This window comes from Natrix helvetica, assembly GCF_964273705.1.
Source record: "Natrix helvetica genome assembly, chromosome: 14".
NCBI lineage: Eukaryota > Metazoa > Chordata > Lepidosauria > Squamata > Natricidae > Natrix > Natrix helvetica.
Genome location: NC_138564.1, coordinates 834627 through 857626, shown reverse-complemented (window position 1 = coordinate 857626; position 23000 = coordinate 834627). Strand labels below are relative to the sequence as shown.

At 47.1% G+C, this 23000-nt stretch overlaps 1 protein-coding gene across 3 annotated transcripts in view; it reads left to right on the top strand.

Annotated features, from left to right (window-relative positions):
- Positions 1–546: 546 nt before the first annotated feature.
- SMPD4 (sphingomyelin phosphodiesterase 4) overlaps positions 547–23000 on the top strand; it is a 28752-nt gene continuing 6298 nt past the window's right edge. For 2 of the 3 annotated variants that reach the window (XM_081966391.1, XM_081966393.1), the window contains exons 1-15: positions 547–677; positions 3574–3660; positions 5048–5190; positions 5410–5485; positions 6538–6646; positions 7556–7608; positions 8278–8429; positions 9054–9186; positions 9689–9760; positions 11730–11810; positions 13689–13834; positions 19786–19876; positions 21172–21272; positions 21731–21894; positions 22130–22335. In XM_081966391.1, coding sequence (XP_081822517.1) covers positions 603–677; positions 3574–3660; positions 5048–5190; positions 5410–5485; positions 6538–6646; positions 7556–7608; positions 8278–8429; positions 9054–9186; positions 9689–9760; positions 11730–11810; positions 13689–13834; positions 19786–19876; positions 21172–21272; positions 21731–21894; positions 22130–22335 — 1689 coding nt within the window. In that variant the 5' untranslated portion in view covers positions 547–602. The remainder of the gene's footprint in view (positions 678–3573; positions 3661–5047; positions 5191–5409; positions 5486–6537; positions 6647–7555; positions 7609–8277; positions 8430–9053; positions 9187–9688; positions 9761–11729; positions 11811–13688; positions 13835–19785; positions 19877–21171; positions 21273–21730; positions 21895–22129; positions 22336–23000) is intronic. The other variant, XM_081966392.1, reaches the window with a different exon arrangement.

Sequence of the window (23000 nt, the reverse complement as noted above, 5' to 3'; positions counted from 1 at the left end):
TTCCGGAACACGCCCCCTACTGTTGCTGAACGGAGACTTTCCCATTTGTAAAAAGGGCTTTGATTAGTTACCAGTGGTTCTCAACCTCCGCGACTTGAAGCCAGCTGGGGGATTCTGGGAGTTGAAGTCCACAGGACTTCAAGTCGCCAAGGTTGATGTAAGATACTCGCTCTAACTGCAGTGGTTTCCACCAAGGTCCTCTCTTCCGGCGGGAACAGAGGTTTAATCCTATTGGTCGAAGGGTCGGAGAGCTCCCTATAAAAGGGCTTCGCTGGATTGTTCTCACTTGATGTACTTAATAAAGAGCGGTTGTTACCGTTGAACCTATGGGTGCCCATCCATGACCCAACTATCCAAACAGTTGAGAAACACTCGAAAGGAAGATGCCCCGAAGTTCAGAAGGAAACGCGGCCGCCTGGCTGAAGCGCCAACAGCTCCCTGAAGGGAAAAGGACCAGGCGGGCGGAGGCCCCTCCCCACACTGGGAAGCCCCCTCCCCTCCAGGCAACGGAAGCGGAGCGCGCGGGAAATGACGTCACCGGGGCGCGCGGGCAGTGACGTTTCTCCAGCACGCCGCAGAGGGCCGGGCGCCGTTCCTCCGCCATGAGGGTCGCGCCGAGCCGCGCCAAGAGCCCCGAGCTGACCGCGCCGCCTTTCCCTCTGCCCAGCTACCTGCTGGTAAGCCCCAAGAGGCCCGGGGAGGCTCGCGGGCCTCTCCTCGCGGAGCCCCGGCCTCTCTTCGGCCGCGCCGCCGGTCCCGCCAGGCTGGCTTTGGTGGTGGTGGGGGCTTATGGAATGCAGGCTGGAGCCGGGAGAGCTGCCCGGGGAAGGAGGCTGTTGCAGGCCGCTCTTGTCGCCCCCAGTTGTGTCTCCGCCAGCCGTTTCGGGCCTGCCCTCCTGGCCAAGAAAGGAATCCTCTGGCGTCTCCTCTCCGAGAAGGGCTCCTTCGCCGCCTCTTCCTCGGGCCGGAGGGAGCCAGTTCCCTCCGCTGCTCTCCCCGCGGCTCGGCGTTTGCTCTTTCCAGCAGAGACCAGTAGCCTCTTTCTCATTCACCCCAGTAGACCCGCCGCCTGGGATCCGCAAAAATATCCTTTAAAAAATCAGACATTAAAAATGAAGCAAGAAGCGCCGTTCCTTCTCCGCCTTAAAAATGCACCCAATAGAATTCATACACATAAAATACTAATAAAACATACATGCAAAATAAAAGTTACCAGCTCATTCATTTCTTCTCTCAAGATATTGACAGCCTCTTTCCTTTTGTTTCTGATGCACCCCCAAAAATACTTTCTCACAAACCTTGGCTAATACAATCCCTACAACTTCTGGTAACCGCCTTGTGTTTTTCTTTTGTTATTCAGGCTGCCTTCTGTTGACATTTAGGTCTAGGATCTTGTAAATGAAGTTGTTAGCAGGAGAGTAGAAAACTTCCTCAAACCTCAGACTTTTGGAATCGGAACTTGAAAGGAAACTTTCCGCTTTCTAGTCCAACCTCCTGCTCAAGCAGGAGACCATATACCATTTGGCAGAATTGGATTCCCAGCAGATGGTAGGAATATTGCAATCTAATTACATTTGGAGAATATTTGTAGCTCAGGGCTGAAATTAGGGGTCCTTGGTGTACTCTGAGCTAGATTGTTCTCATGTAGATGTTTAATTACCCAGGCTAGGTAACACCATCAGTGCTAGTCCCAGAGAGCAAACCTCACTCCCTTTTACCACTGATGATGTTACCTAGTTTGGGTAATGAAACGTCTGCAAGAAAACAGCCAAGCTCAGAGAGAAGGAGTCCTCATACTGGAACACCCCCCCCCCCCATCTCTTTGAAGGCTGATCATCCAAGAAAGGCCTTGCTTTCTATGGGCATTGCAACCCTGCCCCCTTCCCTCTATCTAGTGAAATTGGGGGAGCACTTGCTGATCCAGAATACTTTTCTGGTCTTTGTGAAGTGCAGCCTGTCGCTTCGTGTAAGTAACACTATCCATAGTGAAGATGCAACCATTCTTGGCTGCATTGAGAAGTAATGCAACTATGCAACCAGTTGTTCACTTTCAAGATCTGGTCCTTCATAACATATTATTCACAACTGAAAGGATTGACAAAAACTGTCCTTGCCCTCTCAGTTCCCCCTCCTTGCCCAGGGCCTTGTTGTCTCTAAAGTTCTGTGTGAGTCACCAGGAAGGTTTGAAGAGTTGGGGCAGCCTCTTACATCCTGGATGCAGACTTGAAAGACATGATTTCTCCAGTCAGGTCAGGTCTACAAGCGGTGGCATCATCTTGAGCAGATTTCCCCCCTGAATTATATGCAGCTTTTTATTTGACATCTAGATAAGCTAGCTCAGTGATGGCGACCCTATGGCACGTATGGCCAAGCCTCCGGACGGTCCCTGAAGCCTTCAGAACGCTTAAAACGACCTTCCGAGCAAACCGGAAGTGACTTCCGGTTTGCTCGGAGGGTCGTTTTAAACGCTCCGAAGGCGTCAGGGAAGTCTCTGGACGGTCCCTGAAGCCTTCGGAACACTTAAAACAACCCTCCGAGCAAACCGGAAGTCACTTCTGGTTTGCTCGGAGGGTCGTTTTAAGCGTTCCGAAGGCTTCAGGGAAGCCTCCGGACGGTCCCTGAAGCCTCTGGAGAGCTTCCGGGGGGGGGGGGCTCTTTTCGCCCTCCCCAGTCTCCTATAAAGCCTCTGGAGCCTGGGGAGGGTGAAAAAAGCATGTAAAAATGGGGGGGGGTCGCGCCTGTTGTGCGCGCATGCGCACTGGGGGGGTCACGTGCATTGCATAATGGGTGCGGCACGCCTGCACACGACCCCCCTGCGCTCCCCCCACTTGGGGCACGTGAGCCAAAAAAGGTTCGCCATCGCTGAGCTAGCGTATAAGCACTGCTTCTAGCAAAAGTTGTCTTGGGTCTCTGGCATAATATTAGGTCGCACTTCTTCCTTTACTTTCAGGCAAAGTAAGCAGCACACTTTTCTCTGATGTCAAGTGTTTCTTTTCTACTGTGTAAAAAGGGGAGGCAGTTTATGAATTTGCTGGCTCACAAGGAAAGTGGACATGGGTCTCGGGCAGAGGATTATCAGCAGGAAATGTTGAGGTTTATGGTGCCCCCTGCCCCTTTGCCAAGCTGTAGGTATGACTGCCTTAAATCCGCCCTGATTCTGCTATAAGGAACTAGCAATGGAGGTTTTGTTTAAAAAAAAAAGCCTCAGTTGGAAACCTCAGTTAAGACTTATGTTGTATTCCAACAGCATATTTAGGGCTTGTTTACCAGAGCTTAAGTGTTTTTTTGAAGAAAAGTGGAATTAAAATATAATTCTGTGCAAAATTCTGTTTCAATTAAGAGAAACAGAATTGCTGCTACAGTTCTCAGTTGCAGTTTGCTTGAATGTTGAAATCAATATAGTAATTGTGTTGATATGAATGAAACCTTTACCAAAGATTTTAATAGTTTCATTGCTTTATCTTAGAAAAGTGAATTGAGTCTCCTGCTTCAGCAAGAGGTTGGATTAGAAGACCTCCAAAGTCCCTTCTAGCTCTATTTTGATTGATTGATACTCCTTTCTGTTCGAAACAGGCTAATTTAAAGGCTGACTGTCTGAACAAGCCTTTTGCTCAGAGGTGCCATGATCTCACGACAATCATTGAAGATTTTCCTGCCAAGGTAGGAAACTTGCTCCTAGTCACTGGCTCTGATAATATGTTTTTTCTTCTTTCAAGGGAAAGGGCCCTATTGCTTTCGGACTAAGGCAAGGTATGAATAGGGAGAACTAAAAGGACAGTGGCTGGAAAGTCCAGAGAGGGAATTTAAGAGGAGACCCTTTCATATTTTACCTTGAAATCAACATTTTTAACCAGGCTAATTAGACTGAGAAAGGATTAGAAGGAGAAACAAAACCAGGGCTCTAAATTAAAAAAGTAATGATGAACAGACAGGAATCTCTAAGGATGACCTGCAGTGCTTGTGCCATGTTTGTTTTCCTACTTGAAAAAAAACCAGCATCTTTTTCTAAGAAGCACAAACTTTCAGCAGTTCTGGAAGCCGCAGTGAGTGGCGGTGCTTCAGTCAGCAGGAAAGGGCAATTGTTCATTAGGTGTAAGACTATCATTGTGTGTGGAAAGGAGCTTGGACACCAGAGGCAGAACTGCAGACTAGACAGTGGTCAGGTAAGAGGCAGCTGAATCTGCAGAAGTAGGGGAGGGGGGGCATGGCAGACATCTCAATGATACTGCAAAGAATCAGAAATAAGCTCAAGAGCCTGTGGGCCTAAGTGGCATTTTCATCCACCCTTCCAGGCCATGAAAAAGAACCAGAAAGGGATTTTTTTTAAAAAAAAAAACCTGTTACAATTCTGTAAATCATGGTTCCCTTGAATAGCTGTTGAGGGGGCTTTCCAGAGGGCTGAGGAAATCACAAGGATCCTTCAAGTGATACTAAGGGGAAAGTTTCTGGTAGTGGAAGTAGCGGGAACTTTGAAGAAAATGACCTCCGTGGTGCTTTAGATCTTGCTTGTCAAAACAAATGGGAACAATATAAGCAGGTGAATTGGACTTCAAAAGAGTGGATTTTAGCCAACTCAGAGCAGTAGGATCCTAGGGGAAAAGGGGCCCAGGGGATTCTCAGAGAAGGGGAGAAGAGGGAGGGCAGCAGAAAAAGCCTAGAAAGAGCCTAGTGAAGCTCTGAAGACAAACATGGTCACATGCAGGGAGTCCTCATTGTAATTTCCATCACTAAGCAACGTGGTTGTAAAGCGTGACATGTTGTAACATATCGCTTAGCAACAGCAATCCCAGCAGTCACTGTTGCTGTGAACCAAATCCTGCCTGTCATTAAGTGAGGACCTTGCATGTGTGTGTGATTATAATTATAAAGAAAAATGAAGCCAGAGTTTGAAGCGACTGTCAGGATTTGTCTGCCTTCTGCAATTGCTTTCCTGTCCACTAGCAAGGAGAGCCTGGCTCTCCCCGGCGCAGGAAATGGTTCAGGGTAGCCATCGTTCTTCTTCTGGTTTCAGCGGTGGCTTTTCTGACGGCTTTTCTCTTCCACAAAGGAACTGCATGCCGTCTTCCCTTGGCTGGTGGAGAACATTTTTGGCAGTTTAGATGGCGTCATTTCCGGGTGGAACCTCCGCTGCCTGCAAGGCAGAACAAACTACACCGAGTACAATGTGGCCCTGGATTTCCTGTCCCCCGGGTGAGTGGGCTGTCAGCCCGTGTGCCGCTTGGAGCCCCTTCTGGAGAATTGGGCACTAATTTATGACATCTGACCGAAATCATCCACTGGTTTGATTAGGTGACAATGGTCATTGAAAAGACACAAATGTCCATGTGGAACAGTAACGACATAAAAGGAAAAGTCATTGTGGGAGATCCCCAGGGATCCATTTGGCTTTCTTCTTTCCTTTCTTTGCAGAGGCCCCATGATGAATTTGGTCTACAAGCTCCAAGCGGAGGAATACAGATACGAGTTCCCCGTCTCCCACCTTCCTGTTAGTGTCTGGAAAGGAGGTGATGTTAGAGGGAGGCTGAGCTCAGTACAGCCAGTCCTCGGCTTACTACCCCAATTGAGCCCAAAGTTTCTGTTGCTAAGTGAGGCATTTGTTAAGTGTGTTTTGCCCCACTTTACGACTTTTCCTGCCGCAGATGTTAAGTGGATCACTGCAGTCGTTAAGTTAGTACCACGGTTCTTAAGTGAATCTGGCTTCCCTGTTGACTCTGCTTGTCGGAAGGTCGCAAAACTGGGAAACTGTCGTAAATGTGAGTCAGTTGCCAACTATCTCAATTTGGATCACATGACCATGGGGATGCTGCAAAGGTTGTAAGTGTGAAAAATGGTCATGTGCCACATTTTTCAGTAATGTAACTTTGAATAGTCACTGAATGAACTGTTGTAAGTCGAGGACTAGCTGTACAGAGGTTTGAGCTTGGCAGTCTTGAGTTCTTAATGCCTTGCATGGACTTTCCATTTGTCAGTGAACTTTCTGAGCTGCTCTTCAACTCCCCCCCCCTCACCTACTTATCTCCCATCCCCCTTTTGGCCACCCTGCGCAGTGCCACTGGGCAACAGTGGTGATGCCAGCAGTACTGAAGTAGCAGCCCGGAGCCTTCAGCAGCTTCAGCCAGCCACTGCCCCCCCTGGGCTGCTATTCCAGCGCTGGCACAGCCACCGCTGCTGAAGAGAGAGGCTGTGCAGGGCAGGCCAAAGGGCAGAGATAAGGCAAGTCGGGGAATTCAAGAGGGGGCATCCCCATCCCAAGGCTCGGAGGGACCACACCAGGAACGGTAGGATCAGAGCTGGTCCTCCCCTAACAGCCAGTGCCATAGGATTAATAACAGGAAGTGCTGGGATTGCCGTCATTAAGTGATGGGGTCACATGACCTTGTGCTTTGTGACTGCTTTGCTTAGTAGAAATACTGGCCCCAAGTGCCACCGTTAACTGGAGACTACCAGCCCAACTAAGGGCGATCCTTAGCCTATTTGTTATGCATTTTCATTACGTTGTGTCTTTGGAGGCCTGTGTGTAATTGTTTACCCTTTCAGGGCCCAGTGAAAACTTCAATTCAAGAACGGATTTTACCAGAATGTTCGTTATATCACAACAAAGTCCAGTTCCCTCCCACTGGGGGCCTGAATTTGAACCTGATTCTTAGTATCCTTTGGCCTTGTGAGTGTGGAGCAGTTTCCCTGCACGGCAGTGAGTGAGCAAGGGTGGTGATGGGTTGGAAGGGGCAGCGGCTGCTGCCAGTAAGAGCGGAGGAACCATCTCCTTTCTCCCTGGACGCCTAAACTTTGCTGGCACCACCCGGTTGTGCGCCATGCTTCTCTCGCTGCTGTTTGACCCCGGAGCTTAGCAGCCACTTGGCTCTTGCAAGGATGTAACTTGCAGACAAGAGAGTTGCATGCTGGGACTAGGAAGACAATTGGCAGCTGCTTTTAACCACAAAGCAGGTTCCCTCGAGGTCTTTAAGGGAAAGGGGATTATCCTACAGCAATCTTGCAACTCTTTAGCACTTAATTCTTTCAAAGCTTATAATGTTGATGAGTTGTGACACTTCCTTGATGCTAACTACCTGCCAATGCATTGGGGTGATGGCTGCCTGCTTTTCTGATGAAGGAAGACTGTCCTGGGTTTGCAACAACCGGCAGAGCCCTGTGCTGTTCCCGCTTTAGGGAAGGCCATTGTGTTGCGTTGCCTGCTATGAGGCCACTAGCGCTCTCTCCCCTCCGGATAGGCGGAGAGCCTTGCCCCTCCCCTGCTTTCATGGGGAAGGGAGTTCTTTGGGTGGGTACAACTTGCAAGCCACAAACTTTCCTGCGGGTCAAGGTGTGGCAAGCAAGATCAGCTCTCTTGGAGGTTCCTCCTGCTACTTAAGTTGCGTGTGAATCTTTTGATCTGAAGGACTGTGTAAAACTGGGGTCCGTCAAATAAAATAGCAGCTGCCTGCTTTTTTTATTATTATTATTATTCACACTTATAGACCGCCCCCTCTCCCGGAGAGGACTCGGGGCGGTGCCTTCTTGCTTGGAGGAAGTTGCTCCTTTGACTCCCTCCTGCCAGATCCGTATGAATATTACATGTTCTGCTTTGCCATCAGCCTCCTTACCCAGAGGGTGAGTACATGTCGGCCTTCCTTGATAAGGCTGCTCTTCTTCTTGGTAGAAGAAAGGAGGGGAGAGGAAGCCGGACCACCGTTGATTTACCTGGGGGGGGGGGGCTTTTAAGCCACTTCATTATTACATCAGCTCTATTTAAGCCAGTAGGTCTCCCCAACACCCCGTCTGCAGCCAGGTACTGGTCTGCGGCCTCTTGGAAACTGGGTTGCGCACGCAAAACCATTCCCTCTCCCCCGCCTCACCCCGCCAGTCTGCGGAGCTGGAAAGGTTGGGGGCTACTGTTCTAAAGTGCCGGAAATATTGCACCCACTCAGGTCTGTGATTGTTTCATGGCTCAGCCAAACCCTCTGTGGTGTTTCCAGTTTGAATCAATTCTTCTGCTCATCAAAGGGAAGTTTGCATTCTGGTTAATCTGCAGGAGTCCATCACTCTCAGCACTGGCCTGTGGTTTCCCAAAGTTGCCATTGGGTGATTTTTTGTGAATACCGGGTGGGGTTATAAACACGTGCGTGCAGTGGGTCGTTTTACATGGCGATGAAATAGTGGTTTGTTGCTCCAGGTGGAAAGTTACCTGCCCGATCCTAGGTGTCGAGGAGTTAAAGCGTTTTGGCCTCCTGTAGGTTGGACTGTGGAAGCCCAAGACGACTCTTTCTCTTTGTGCTTCAGGGCATCTCCAGCACCTGCCCCATCAGCATGTCGAACAGCGCTTACTTCATCCTGGTGGACCGGTACCTGAAGTGGTTCTTGCCCATAGAAGGGAGTGTCCCTCCCATCCCTTCCTCGGAGCCTGGCGGGGTGGTCTCTTCACCTGCTCCCCGGTAGGTGCTTGCTGTCCTGCTGGTTTCAGCTGTAGAACAGGCAGTTCTGGGGGTGAGGGGGGGGGATATGTGGAAGGAGCTTGCAGATTAGGACTTCACTCTGCAAAGAAAAGGCCTCCAGGGGCTTTCAGAATGCTAGTAGGAATTTCCAAGCTGGGATGCTGACAGTTGGCCAAAGGCCACAAGGGCACCAAGTGTGCTGTGTGTGTCTGCCATCTTCAGTTACCAATAAAGTAATAAAGATGGGATTAAGTGGCAGCAACAGGAACAGTGCTACAAAATGCCGTTTCTGAAATAGTTCCTGTTTTTATTTTCTGCAAATAGGAATAAATACATTGACTAAAATGTATTCAAGGAACAATGGAGATTTAGCAGCACAGTGAACACACCCTTTGGCCTTTTTCAATAGTGCCGACTAGAATATTTAGCAAATAATTCCTAAAAATGGGAGCCAAAGTCAGTGTATTCTTCAGTGGGTAAAACTGGAGGGGAATCGGCTGCTCTGTTGCGTGTCAGAAGAGCCGTTCCCGATCGGGCTGGGGACCTGCTTGCTTGCTCTGGCCTTGAATTTCCTCCCGCTGGTGTGTCTGGATGCTCTCTGGACCTGCCTTCTCCTTTTCAAAGCTCTCCCACAATGCCTTTCACCTCCTACGGGATGCATCCCACCAGTCTTCTGAAAAGGCACGTCGCTCACCAGACTTCGGTGAACGCAGACCCTGCTTCCCAAGAGATCTGGAGGTCAGAAACGTTGCTTCAGGTGGGTGGCCTCAAGAGTGGCAGTGGGGCTCTTTTCCTGGCCCAGGAGTGCAGGGGGAGCTGCCCTCTCATAGCGGCTGCGCCTGGGGCCACAGGGTCCCTGCAGCTGGTTACACGGCCTTTCTTTTAGAGCTGAGGGCCCCTTTGCTCTTCTTGGGGAGTTGATCCTAGTCGTACCGGCCCCACAAATTGAAACACAGCTATCCTTCATTCTATATATTTTGGGCGGGTATGATTCGGCTTATTAGGGCCGATAATTGGGGCAAATAATACTTACATTGGGGGGGGGAAGCCAAACAAAAAACACGTTAGTGGCAAGTGTTGCCTACTTGCATAAGAGCTGAAGTGTGCCTTAAATTGTATGATTAATAAGGAATGGAACAAACAAGCATAGGCTTGGGAAGATGGGGAATGATCTGGCAGATCGGTCCCTCTTTGTCCCTCCCTGGGGTGGCTTGTTTTGGGGTTCCCTTTGGCCCCTGATTGAGTCCCTTCTTCCTCAGGTCTTTGTGGAGATGTGGCTCCACCACTATTCGCTGGAGATGTATCAGAAGATGCAGTCCCCCCACATCAAGGTAAGCAGAGGGACAGGGCTTCCTTTGGGGGGTGGGAGGGAAGGAGCTGCCAGACCTGGGCAGAGTCAGGGGATGGAGGGAGCTCTTCTCTGCAGGGGAGTGAGGAACGGCGCCCCCTTCATAAGGCAGAGATTTTGCTGGAATTAGGAAATGATTTGGTAAGGCTGGGTGGCACGGATTGCTCAAAGGAAGGGCTTCGGCTGCTGTAACCACTGGAGTTCACTGCCAGACCCACTTCAAAAGGGGCCCTACAGAGTCATGGGCAAGGAGACCCTTCTGACTACCAGCAGCCATCCCAGGGCCAAGAGGCCGGGAGAGCAGGTGGTCTCTGGCAGTCATGCCTTTCCTCCTGCTTGACCGTGGGGAAGGGTGCCAACCGTGGGTATCTGACAGGGCTGCAGGCCTCCAGGTTGACGCGTGGGCCTCCTTTCGCCTCCTTGGACCTTGCAGAGACATTAGCAGCAGGAAGTGCAGGCAAGGCCACTCTGGTTCCTGCTCAGCCTTTTTATGCAACCTGAACCCAGGGCTAGAGAGAGGCCGGTGGAAAAGACCCACTGGTGCCGAGCCGATGTTTGGAAAACTGCAAAGAGAGTTGGAAATTGCAAGCTGAGATGATGCAGGAATTGGACAGCGTGGCATTTCTATAATCTTTCTGTTAAATTTGAGTTAAAATAGGACTACTCAGTGAAAGCCTGGCGAATGGAATTGCCTCCAAGTTTCCTGAAATAGAAGAACATTTGCTAATAAGAAACAGAATCTTCCTTGCACTTTGGGGTTCAGCAGGATCAGCTCTTGTAATAACCCAGAGGGCTCCACATTCTTATCCATAGCCTGCAATGGAGGCTGAGAGAATGAGTCTCTCTTGATCCATATAACAGCAACAAAGAGCAGCTGTTCTAAAGATCTCAGGAAGTTCCCATCAAACACGTTGAAATACTCCCAGAAATACAGAATTATTCAGAGCCTTGTTCCTTGTTCCTCAGTCCTAGGCTTTCCCAGCCAGCAACTCCTGTTGTGTGTGCTGTCATGCTAAGACTCCTCTGGAGTTGGGGGGTCATTAAGTGGAGGAAAGGGCTTGTTCGGGACTGAAGCTGTGCAGGGTCAAAGGGGGTTTGTCCCAGTAAAACCCCTCAACAGTTGTGCCCCGCTAGGTGCATCCCCTCTCCTTGCCTACTGAAAGAGGGGGAGGGAGATGGCTTGGCTGGAGGAATCAGAGCTGCCCGGGAGGCTTTGAGGTTTGCAGCACTGCTCTGCAAGGCTGGGGCCCTTATGGCCCTGTCTAAGAAAACAGGAGCCTTTGAAAGATCTGCTCTCTTCAGTGCCTGGGTGCCTGCACAGTCCGCTTACTTCTAGTTAGTGGCTTCAGCTGATTGCTGCAACGGGTTGTTTTGCTTGTTCTTCGTTAGGCTTTTGTGCTGCCCCAGTTTCTGTCCCCCACTGCCTGCCGTGACTGGTGGCCCTGCTGCTCTGGGAGGCTTGCATCACTGAGACAATCTGCCAGCTCAGAATCCCAGAGAGATCCACTTCTTTTCTATGTAGTTGCACAGTTAACTGAAGTAAGGCTTCACATGATTGTAGATGCATTTTCTCCTGCAAGAAGTCCTTGGAGGGATCCAGTGATTTTCCCAATCCCATCAAGAAACCCACCCTCGTTTGTGACCTCCAGAGATCTCCTTCCTTCCTTTGTAACGGTTCTGCCTCCTACCTGTTTTGAATATTCAGAGGCTAGAAGCAAGCCAGGATTAACTTCCAGGCAAATTGAATATGGTTAGGGCTGGTTATGATAGGAACATGGGTGTGTCCGAGTTTTCCTTTACAGGCACAGTTGCCACAGTGCTCTGGCTTTGTAATGGTTGACTCCATGGGACTCATCCCTTGTCTTTCATCCCACCTGCCTGAGTCCATTCTCACTTTTGTTTCTTTGCTTCTTTCTCATCTCCCTCCCCTCCCTTCTTCTGTTGTCTCTCAGCTGGAGGTTCTCCACTACCGGCTCTCTTTATCCAGCATCCATCCTGTCCAATCCAGCCACCAGGCCCTCCATACATACCAAGTATTTCCACCTTTTCATTTCATTTCATTTTCTTCGTAAAACACCTGCTGAAATGGAGGCCCCTAAAACCTGCAAGGCAGAAAGGAGGCAAATAACTCTCCCCTTTCCCCACGGCAGCAGCAATAACTGGGGGTCGCTCCCCAGAGACTCTCGGGAACATGAGATGGTGTCCAGGGTCTGCAGCCTCCACTGCACTGGTAGTTGCTGCTGGGGTGCCAGATTAAAGGCCAGAAGAATTAGGGTGGCATGGAGGCAGCCCAGCCACAGCAAGACGTCTCTGGAATCGCCACAGCTTAGGAGAAGCTCAGAGCAAGAAATGGGCCCTGCGGCCTTTGTTTGGCTGAAGGCGCCACATGCCCCCTCCCCTCGATGCTCCAGGGAAGAGAAGGCGAGCAAGAGATGTTTCCACGGAGGGATACCAGTTCACTTCTAGCCAAAGCCAGCTGCCCGCGGCTAACAATCCTACCCCATCCTAATTGGTGTGATTCTGAGGAAGAAGCCCTGTGAATGCACAGACGGTCCTGCTGGGATCAGATTCTCTGCATCCTTTAGTTCTTCCTTTGTAACGTCTGTGGTTCTCTTGAGAAAGAGCATTTTATCTACCACTCGGTGCCATGAACTCTGATTTATGGCTTGTACTAGAGTGGGCTCCGTCCCCTCACCTCCCACGGTTTTCAAGCCATGTTGCTGTTTTACACTAAGCCAAAACCAAACCAAATTCATTTTGCCCCAGCCTGGTAGGTGAGCCCAGCCGTTCTGAGTGCCGGATACCTTTTATTCTTTATGCCGGAGTCCCTGCGGCTCAGAGGTAGGGAGAGCAGCCCTCCTTGTGATGTGCCCCAATTGATAGTAGCAAGCTAGCAGTGATGGTAATAGCAGGTAGACTTAAATACCGCTTCACAGTTCTTTACAGGCCTCTCTAAGCAGTTTACAGAGTCAGCATATTTCCCTCAATAATCTAGATCCTCATTTTTCTGAACCTGGAAGGCTGGAAAGCTGATCCAAACCATTTAGGGTCTGTTCTGTGTGACTGAGTCACAGAGATGGTTAGCTAGCTGAAGTCAAAGAGCCCTAATTACGGGGTTTGATAACATTTTACATCTTGATTGTATATTTAAAAGAAAAGGTCTACCTCAAACTCCCCACGTGTTAGGGTGTGACTATATGATAGCAGGAATCCATAAGCCTGAACCTACCCAGAGGTCCCTTGTTCTCCTGCGTGAACTATTCAAAACCCCAAACTCCTTTGCAAAGTCCTGTGAATTCCTCACATGGTAAATTTCCCCTCCCAAAATTTAGTTTGTAGGTACAAAACTTTGATCCAGGAGAAGGTATCCAAATGAATTCAGTCGGTTGGCTTTTGCTAATTGGCTGAATTCCAAGGCCCCAAGGAGAGGCCGGGAGGGTGGGGGGTCCTTTGCGTGAGGTACCTTGAGCCCTCTTCCTCCTGGTCATTGGCTTTCAAGCTCAAAGAGAAGGTGGGTGAGAGCCAAGAGGAGACGTAGAAGACCCCTTCATTGTATTTGCTCTACAGAGACTGTACTTGATTCTTCCCGGTGACCCTCCTTGTCTGTTCATCCACTGGGGCTTGTGTGTCCAGGAAGCAGAGAGAGCTGGCCAAATCCACTCTCCCTTGGCCAAACATTGCTCCCTCCTTAGTAGCAACCATTTTGTTTTCTTTCTGGGCTCAAGTTCTTGGAATCAGTTAGCCCCAGATGAGGTTCATGTATGTGTGTGCACGCATGTTCTTGGTTCGGGTGCATTTTCTGTGCTTCTTCTGGACTTCCTTTGTGGTGGGGACCTAACTTTATTTTCCTCTTCTTCCTCCTCCTCCTCCTCCTCCTCCGTTTTTGTTTCCTGCTGTTGCTTTCAATCTAGGAGTCTTTCAAGCCCACCGAGGAGCACGTCTTGGTTATCCGGTTGCTTCTGAAGCATCTACACGCCTTCAGCAACAGCGTAAAATCAGAGCCGATTTCTCCTTCGGGGCATTCCCACACCGCCAGTCCACTAGAGGAATTCAAAAGGTCTGTACTGAACAGAGAGAATAAAACCTGGGTTTGTTGGGAGATTGGCTAGAACAAAGTTTTCAGGAAAAAAATCACTTTGAAAATATAAATTTACTGCAAGCTGAACCTACAAATTAACAACAACAACAACCACAACAAAAATAATAATAGCAGCTCATCAAACAGAATAGAGCTGGAAGGGACCTTGGAGGTCTTCTATTTCAACCTCCTATACCATTCGGACAAATGGCTGTCCAATCTGTTCTTAGAAACCTCCAGATTTAACCGATTTACAGAGTTGGAAGGGACCTTATAGGTCATCTAGTCCAAACCCCCCCCCCCCCCCCCGCTCAAGCAGGAGACCTTACACCATTTCTGACAAATGGCAGTCCAGTCTCTTCTTGAAAGTCTCAAGTGATGAAGCCCCCACAGCTTCCGAGGGCAACTTCTGTTCCATGGGTTGATTATTCTCACTGTCAGAAAGTTCCTCCTTATTTCTAGGTTGAATCTCTCCTTGGTCAGTTTCTTAGATGCTTGATTAGCTCTTAGGTCCTTGATTAGAACTTGAACTGTTAAGTTTTTACCCGCCCCAGACTGTGAATCAAATTGAAGATTAAATTAATAACTAATAGTAATAATAATAATAAAAATAAAAATTAACTAGGAACAAAATATATTTTAAGAAGGTACTTGGTTGATACCTAGGACTCTGGCAGCAACTCGTATCAACCATTAGCACCAGTCAATGGTATTTGTGACATCTTTAAATGTTCACTTGACTGAGTTTCATGCTTAAGGAATAAAATAAATAATCCTGCCTTCCTGATACTAAAGGGAAGTTGGAGTCCTGTGGCTGGGCCTGGACTGCTATCCGGTGGGGTCCCTATGGTTATGGGATTACCGCCTTCGGATCAGTAGTGGCTTAGCCTCGGTGAACCAACGCAGGCACCTACCATCACCAGTGATAAGAAGAAGAAAAACAGCGAAATTCCACACTGGATCCGTTGTCGGCTGGGTCAACAAGGGCTGCATCAGATCCTCTGGTCCTGGACATCTGTCAAAAAATGGGCTACAGGGCTCAGTTGTTATTACTGCGGAACCAGGACATGCAACTGTAAAGTGACTGGAACAAAAGCACAGAACCTGGACAACCGAAGAAAATCAAGAAATCATCAGGCAGAACCAACAGCCTGGGGATTTCAAAAAAGAATGATGCAACTGTGGAAGGAAAATCACCTGGAAAGTGACAAACACGATTAATGGATCAAAGATGTTTCATTATCCATAATAAAGTTTTTACAGACAGGGAAATGCAACATCTAGAAACGTTGGCTAAAAAGAAAACAAGTAATGGTGAACAGGCTGAAGAAATTCTTCCAACACCTGAACAGGTTGAGCAACCAGTGGAAGAAACCAACATGCAGGATGAAGATCCTCCTGTGCAACAACCCGAAAGTGATCTAGCGAAAATGCTGAAAGAAAAGATTGAAAACCACATCAAAGAAAACAGAAAAAAAAGACTGCCTGCCATTCAGGAAGTGCCTAGCAAAGGAGTGAAAGATCTACTAACTGCTGTGAACAACATTTTAACTTCCATCCCATCCAGCAGACTATATGAAACCAACCAACTAATGAAGGAATCAGCTGACGTCGCAACGGATAACGGAAATCATGAAAGAACTAAAACAACGTGTAATAGCAACAACAAAGAAAATAGAAAGATACGAAGGACGAATAAAACAATATCGTGAAAATGTCCCGTTCAGAAGAAAGCAACACCTCTTCTACCGGTCACTTGCTGAAAATCAAGTCCCAACTAATGTTCACCCATGTAAAAAAAAAAAAACTTTGATGTTTTGGAAAGTACTGTGGGAAAGCCCAGTGGAACACAATACAATTGCCTCCTGGATCAAAGATATTAAAAAACAAGCAACACAAAACAGAATGAAGAATATTGTAATAACAATAGATATGGTTGCAAAACAAGCAAAGACAGTCAAGAACTGGAGCACACCTGGCCTGGAGGAACTGCATGGATACTGGCTAAAACACCTGACCAGCCTCCATCCCTGCATGGCCACTCAATTTGATGAAATGCCTCAAAATGCAACAAGTGAAGAATACTTGATAGCTGGTCGAACATACTTGATAATGAAAGATAATGAAAGGGCACAAAACCAAGCAACTATCGCCCAATTACTTGCCTGCCAACAATGTTCAAACTTTTTACAAGGATACTGGCAAATTCAGTATTCAATCATCAGATGGAAAACAGTTTGTATCCAATAGAACAAAAAGGAAATTATAAAAAATCAAGAGAAACAAAAGATCAGCTGCTCATTGACAAAATGGTACTAAAAATTGCAAAATGAAAAACAAATTTAAATATGGTGTGGATTGATTAAAAGAAGGCATTTGACTCATTACCCCACAGCTGGATTAACACCTCTTTGGAAAACTTTGGAATCAGCAAAAACATTTGTACATTTTTGAAAGCAAATATGCAAAAATGGAAAACAGTTTTAACAGCAAATGGGGAGAACATTGATCAACACCAGAAAAGGAATCTTCCAGGGGGACTCACTTTCACCACTACCGTTCAGCATCGCATTAATTCCACTGACAATAATCCTACGAAACACACAACTGGGATACAAAGTCTCAAGTCAACAAGATCAACCAACCATACATGGATGACTTAAAAATGTATGTGAAAAGCCCCACTGAATCAATACTCAACACAGTTCAACTGTTCAGCAGCAACATCAAAATGAACTTTGGACTTGAAAAATGTGCTATATTATCCATGCAGCAATGAAAAATGGAAAAAATAGAAGGAATAGAACAGGGCAATGGAAGGATACTGAAAGCATTATCAGCGGATGATGGTTATAAATAGCTAGGGATATTGGCAGCAGATACAATACAATACAATAGTAGAGTTGGAAGGGACCTTGGAGGTCTTCTAGCCCAACCCCCTGCCTAGGCAGGAAATCCTATACCATTTCAGGCAAATGGCTATCCAACATCTTCTTAAAGACTTCCAGTGTTGGGGCATTCACAACTTCTGGAGGCAACTTCTGTTCCACTGATTAATTGTTCTAACTGTCAGGAAATTTCTCCTCGGTTCTAAGTTGCTTCTCTCCTTGATTAGTTTCCACCCATTGCTTCTTGTTCTACCCTCAGGTGCCTTGGAAAATAATTTGACTCCCTCTTCTTTGTGGCAACCCCTGAGATATTGGAACACTGCTATCATGTCTCCCCTAGTCCTTCTTTCTCTTAAGATAACATCTTGAATGGAAAAGTCAAAAGAGTCAACGCAAAAGGAATACATCAGGAGGGTCTGCAAAATATTAAAATCAAAGCTGAATGCTGGAAACATTAACATTAAAGCCATTAATACACGGGCAGTTCCAGTGATACGCTACTCATCTGGAACATTTACTGGACTTTGGGTGAACTGGAAAACTTGGACTGGAAAGCGTGCATATTGAATATGTACCATGCTTTACATCCATGAATAACATCGACAGGTTGTACCTGCCAAGAAATATAGGGGGTAGAGGGCTGTTGCAAATCCATCAAACTGTAGAAGAAAAATGAAGTTTAAATAATTGTGAATTAAAGTACAGAAAAGTTGCTGAAGGCTATGAAAACGGAGAACATTATAAAAACAACAGAAACAAAGGCAGAATATAAGGAAAAAACATCTGGATGACAGATTAAATGGATGGAAAACCAAAGCTTTGCATGGACAGCACTTGAAAAACATTGAAGGGAAATGTGATGACAACTTGACATGGACATGGCTTAAGATGGGAACCCTCAAGAAAGAAACGGAAGGTTTAATACTGACTGCTCAAGAACAAGCACTGCAAACTAATGCCATGAAAGTGAAGATACAAAAATCCACTGACAACCCAAACTGTTGACTTTGCAACAACAAAGTCGAAACTGTTTCATATTTAATATGTGAATGCAGCAAAATCGCACAAACTGATTACAAAGCTAGATATGACCGAGTTGCTAAATTAATCCACTGGTCATTATATAACAAATAAGATTTACCGTATTTTTCGAAGTATAAGACGCACCAAGATTTTGAAGAGGCAAATTTTTTTAAAAAGTTTTTGCACTCTGCAGACCTCCCAAAAATGGCCCTTTTTTTAAAAAAAAAAAAGAACATGGATAGCCTTTAGGAGGCTTGTAGAGTGCTCCTGGGGGGTGGGGCCTCCCAAAACAAGCAAACAATGGCCTGTTTCTCACGAAAACAGGCCCAGTTTTTTTTCCAAACTTTAGGAGGCTTATAGAGTGCTTCGTTTTTTGCTCATTTCTGTCCTCCCCGGCCCCCAGGAGCTCTCTGAAAGCCTCCTAAAGGCTATGCACGGCCATTTTGGTGAAGTGGGTGGGGTTTCAGAAGGCAAAAAATTATTCAGTGTATAAGACACACACAGATTTTTAGCCTCTTTTTTGAGGGAAAAAGGTGCGTCTTATACTCTGAAAAATACGGTACCTGTATCCAAAAAGTCATGGGAACATAAACTGGAAAAGGTTATTGAAAACGAGAACGGATCGTCATTTGGAACACAACACGTCAGATATCACAGTTGTTGAAAACTGAAATGTACAATTTATTGATTTCGTGGTACCAGGAGATGCTAAGAGTCGAAGAAAAAGAACTAGAAAAAATCATTAAACTACCATTGAAACTACGTAATTATGATAAAACATTTAACAGTGACACCCATTGTCATCAGGGCACTTGGTACCATGTCCAAGAATTTTATAAAACCAATCAAGAAATCGCAGCTTCCTGCAATAACACCAGCAGAAGTGCAAAAAACTCTGCTTCTAGGAACATCGTACATCTTAAGAAGGTCCTTGGTTGACACCTAGGATGCTGACAGCAACCCGTATCAACCATCAGACCCAATCAATGGTATTTGTGATGTGTTTTTGAATGTTCAGTTGACTGAGTTTCATGTTTAATGAATAAAGTATATAATGATGATGATGATATATTATTATAAATAAGAAGCTGGATGTACTTCTTCTAATGTCTGGGACGCTCTTGGGTGCCACAGAAAATGGAGACAGATTGGAGGAAAGATTTTCAGGGATTATGGAAGCTAACCAAAAATTAGAAATTATTGGGTGTATTTTGTCTGAAGCATTTAAGGTGTGTGCGTGTGTGTGTGTGTGTGTGTCCTTTATAAGAAATTGAAGATCTCTGACTGAAATCAAACTGCCTTGGCATACAGCTTGGTTGATGGTTTGTTGTTAAAATGAACTCTGGGCTGAGGAAATTCCAGGCTCTTGAAACTGTGAAGGAACCCTCCTCCTGCTGCCCTCTTGAGTCAATAGTCTAAAGTAGCAGCTCCCCCATTCAGTATTCATCAAAACTCACTTCTGCTCTTTGAAGAGAAGAAAAAGGTCACCTCCAAACTTGTAAAGCTCTCTTTTCCAACTTTTCTTCCCCTCTGAAATCTTCAGCATAAACCAAAAGGTTAAGTTTTGGGTGTGTTAGTTTTCTAGGAACTGTAGAACTGAAGCTTTCAATTAGCCTCTTTAAAATACTTGCTCGGATGGCTTGCCAGGAAGTCAGGGTTGGGAGGAGGCACGGAGGCACTGCAGTAACCCCAGTTGCCTGTCCAGCTGCTGCTGGAATTCCTCTGGCAAAAAAGGCCCTGCACCTTTTGGGGTGGTTGGTGCCTTGTCAAACTGCCTTAAGGAGATTGTATCTAACATTTAATCAGAATCTTCCTTCCTCCGGTTGGGATCACCCTTTCATGGGTGGTACTTTGCTGTTACAACAGGCCGTACGCTTCCTATGTGCGGTGTCAGTTAGGGCACTTGTAGAAAGCTGGCAGTTGAAGTGTAGCTGCCTCCTCTGCATCACCTTTCATGGGGGCAAAGGGCTTTTTTCCTTATAGGGAGCGGATGGCTAACTTTGTGGTGTGTCTTTGCAGGATTGTGATCCCTCGGTTTGTTCAGCAGAAACTCTACATATTTCTTCAGCACAGCTTTGGTCACTGGCCTCTGGATGCATCTTTCAGAGCTGTAGGTACCGTTTGAATGTTGGTTGTGGTCATATTTATCCTTTCAGGCTGAGGATTTGAATTTCAGGGCATTGATGGAATTAGTGCTGCTAATTTCTAGGAAGTCTTGGAAGTTCTGCTCTGCCTTGTGAAGCAGGATCAGGTTGCACAGCCTCAGTCAGTAAAATAATAGTGGTGCTTAAAAAAAACCCAAGATTATTAAAAATATCACTCTTAGCTTCTACAGTAAATTATCCTATATAATACTAACAATAACCAGTAGTACAGTTACTGATATTTATCACATAAAGAGAAACTATTAAAATACATATCAGCTGATTATTCATTAAAATAATACGTGATCTACTGTATATGCCATAAATATAATTGAAAAGGCCAAAAGAGGGAAAATAGCAAGTTTTGTATTGGAAATTAGGATGAGGGAATGAGAGAAATGACTCTTGAAAGTGCAGCTACAGTGAACAAAAGAAAGAAGAAACCCGAGGAAATGCAATAACTATCATGGCATATAACATTTGCAACCCAGATTGAAACCGTTAATTAAATCTTGGCCCTACGTAAGGGCAGTGTGAAGTCTTTCCTTCACATTACTAGAGTGTCCCTTAGGTGGCATAGTAAGTCCAAATTTATTAACAGATAGATAAATTCCAATGTTGGAAATATAATTGAACAAGATTTTGACATATTCAAATGATTTTCAGGAGCCAGGTTTACTACGATGAGGTAATCATATAACACGAGGCAGTTGTGAGAATAACTCTGAGGGAGAGGAGAAAGAGAGTAGGCAGATAAGAGGAATCTCAGGCCAAAGCATGAAAGCAGCTCACTGCTTCGTTCACTTTGTTCTCTTTAGGGTGAGGGCAGTGGAGAAAGGGAGCAAAGTCCAGGATCCTGTTACTGTGGGTCTAGGACAACACGGATGGCACACTCGCTGCGGGATAAGAGTTCCATTAATATAGAAGAAATGATGGAATAGAATCATTAAAAGAGGAGGGACAAAATGAAATGTGAATGACAAAACTTAAAATAATCTTTTTAATTATTTAAAATAATTAAATTGCATTGAATTGTCTCATGGTGAGTTTGCCACAGTGAGTTTTCCTAGTCCATTAAGCCTCCATGTAATAAAAATAGTTTCAGTGTTCATAACTTTTGGTGTCCATATCTGATTTCCCTTGTAGCTTCACCCACTTTGTGCGCTGGATGTAGGTGTCCCTAACTGTGACTTTGCAACATGGTTGATGAAGAAAGCTTTAAGTGCAGACATAGATTGAAACACCCCATTTGTTCCTGCAGGTTCTGGAGATGTGGTTAAGTTACTTACAGCCTTGGAGATATGCACCGGAGAAGCAGCTGCCGAGCGCAGAGGTCCCACCTCGTAGTGCATCAGAGAAATGGTGCGTCCTGGGCTGGGCCCTTGGAGCCCCCGCAGATCTGGCCAGCTGCCTTTGCTCCCAGCATAAGGCGGATTGGGTAGAGGGGGGGGGCGTGCAGGGGCCGGCCCTCCAGCGGCTGCCTGGGTGAGCTCGCTCAAGGTGGCTGTGGAGGCAGCAACGGGTGTGGCTGCGCTGTCTTTGAGTCACAGCAGGAGGATATGGGGGGGGATCGGTGCTTTTCTGGCCTCCCTTCTCTCCAGCCGTTGCTGCTCCCGTGGGGGCGTTGGGGCCCATGGAGACGTCCCTGAGTAGTGTGAGGGTCTTTCTGCAGCCCTACTCAGCTTTTCAGGTGCCCAGTCTTCCCTGCAGGGCCAGGAAGGGCCACACCTGGCTTTGCTGGAGCTGATTGTCCTGGGTGCCTGGGAGCTGGACAGGAAAGCAACTGACCACCACGCTCTCCACTGGCTGTTTTCTTAAAGGGAGCCTTTTGTCCAGGAGAACCTGCTGCTCTACACAAAGCTCTTTGTCAGCTTTCTGAACCGAGCTCTCCGCACAGACCTGGTTAGTCCCAAGAATGCCTTGATGGTGTTCAGGGTGGCCAAGGTTTTTGCTCAGCCCCACCTGACTGAGATGATCCAGAGAGGTAAGATACGTCCCCCCCCCCACCTTCTCTGCAGCTGCAACCAGGGCAGCGCCAGGAGAGAGCACTTGCGGGCTCTGATAAACGCTACCCCAGAGTCCACCTGAGCTGCAGGCCGGACATGCCAGAGCTTGAGCCCCTGCCAGCTCCTGGGGGCTTGGAAGCAGCTCCTTTCCATGGTGACCAAAGGGGGCTTTCCCAGGCCTGAGGCCAGCCGGCCATTCCCATCTCTCTGCAGCAGAGCAGCTCTTCCTGGAGGCCGATCTGAGCCTTCCCCACCGCCAGCACCGCCTCTTCCTGACTCCCTCGCTTGGAGGCAGCTTCCTGTCAGGCCGGGCTCCCACCATCACGGACGCCTCCTTTAAAGTGAAAAGCCACGTCTACAGCCTCGAAGGGCAGGACGCCCAGTACAGGCAGATGTTTGGGACAGAAGTCAGAAATCTGGTAGGTTGGTTGATGCTGCTGAGTGGACGGGGAAGCCCCTCCCTCAATAGAATTGTGGCCCTTTGGCATAAAAGCTGGGCACCAAAGCCCCCCCCCTCCCCCCCTGGCCAGGCACAGGGCCAGATTAACTTGGTGAGCCTCTCGTCCGCTAAGACAAGCCCACCCTACTCCTGCTGGCAGAAGAAGCCTGCCAAGACCCCATCGGTCAAGGAACTCCGACTGACGGGATCGAAGAGAAGAGCCTTCTCTGCCGCACTGCTGGCCCTCTGGGACGCCCTCCCCTCCCCAGGGGAGGTTTGCTGGCTGTCCTTCCGCAGGAGCCCGAAGGCCTGACTCTGCTCGTTGGCCTGGAGAGGCAACAGGGGAGTCCATCACTGGAGGAGGCTGCTGACCCCACCTCCCCCTCTGCCCATCTTCTTGAATTTAATAATATTGTACCAGTGTCAATTTTTATTGTTTTATTCCTTTGCTATTGTTATTTTTTTCTTTTTTCCCATTTTATTGTTGTGAGCTGCCCAGAGTAGCCCCCTGGTGGGACCGGAGACAAATAGATTTTAATAATTATATAATTATTATTATTTCTTTTATTCATTAAACATGAAAATCAAGTCAAGTGAACATTTAAAGATCTGTCATAAATGCCATTGACTGGTGCTAATGGTTGA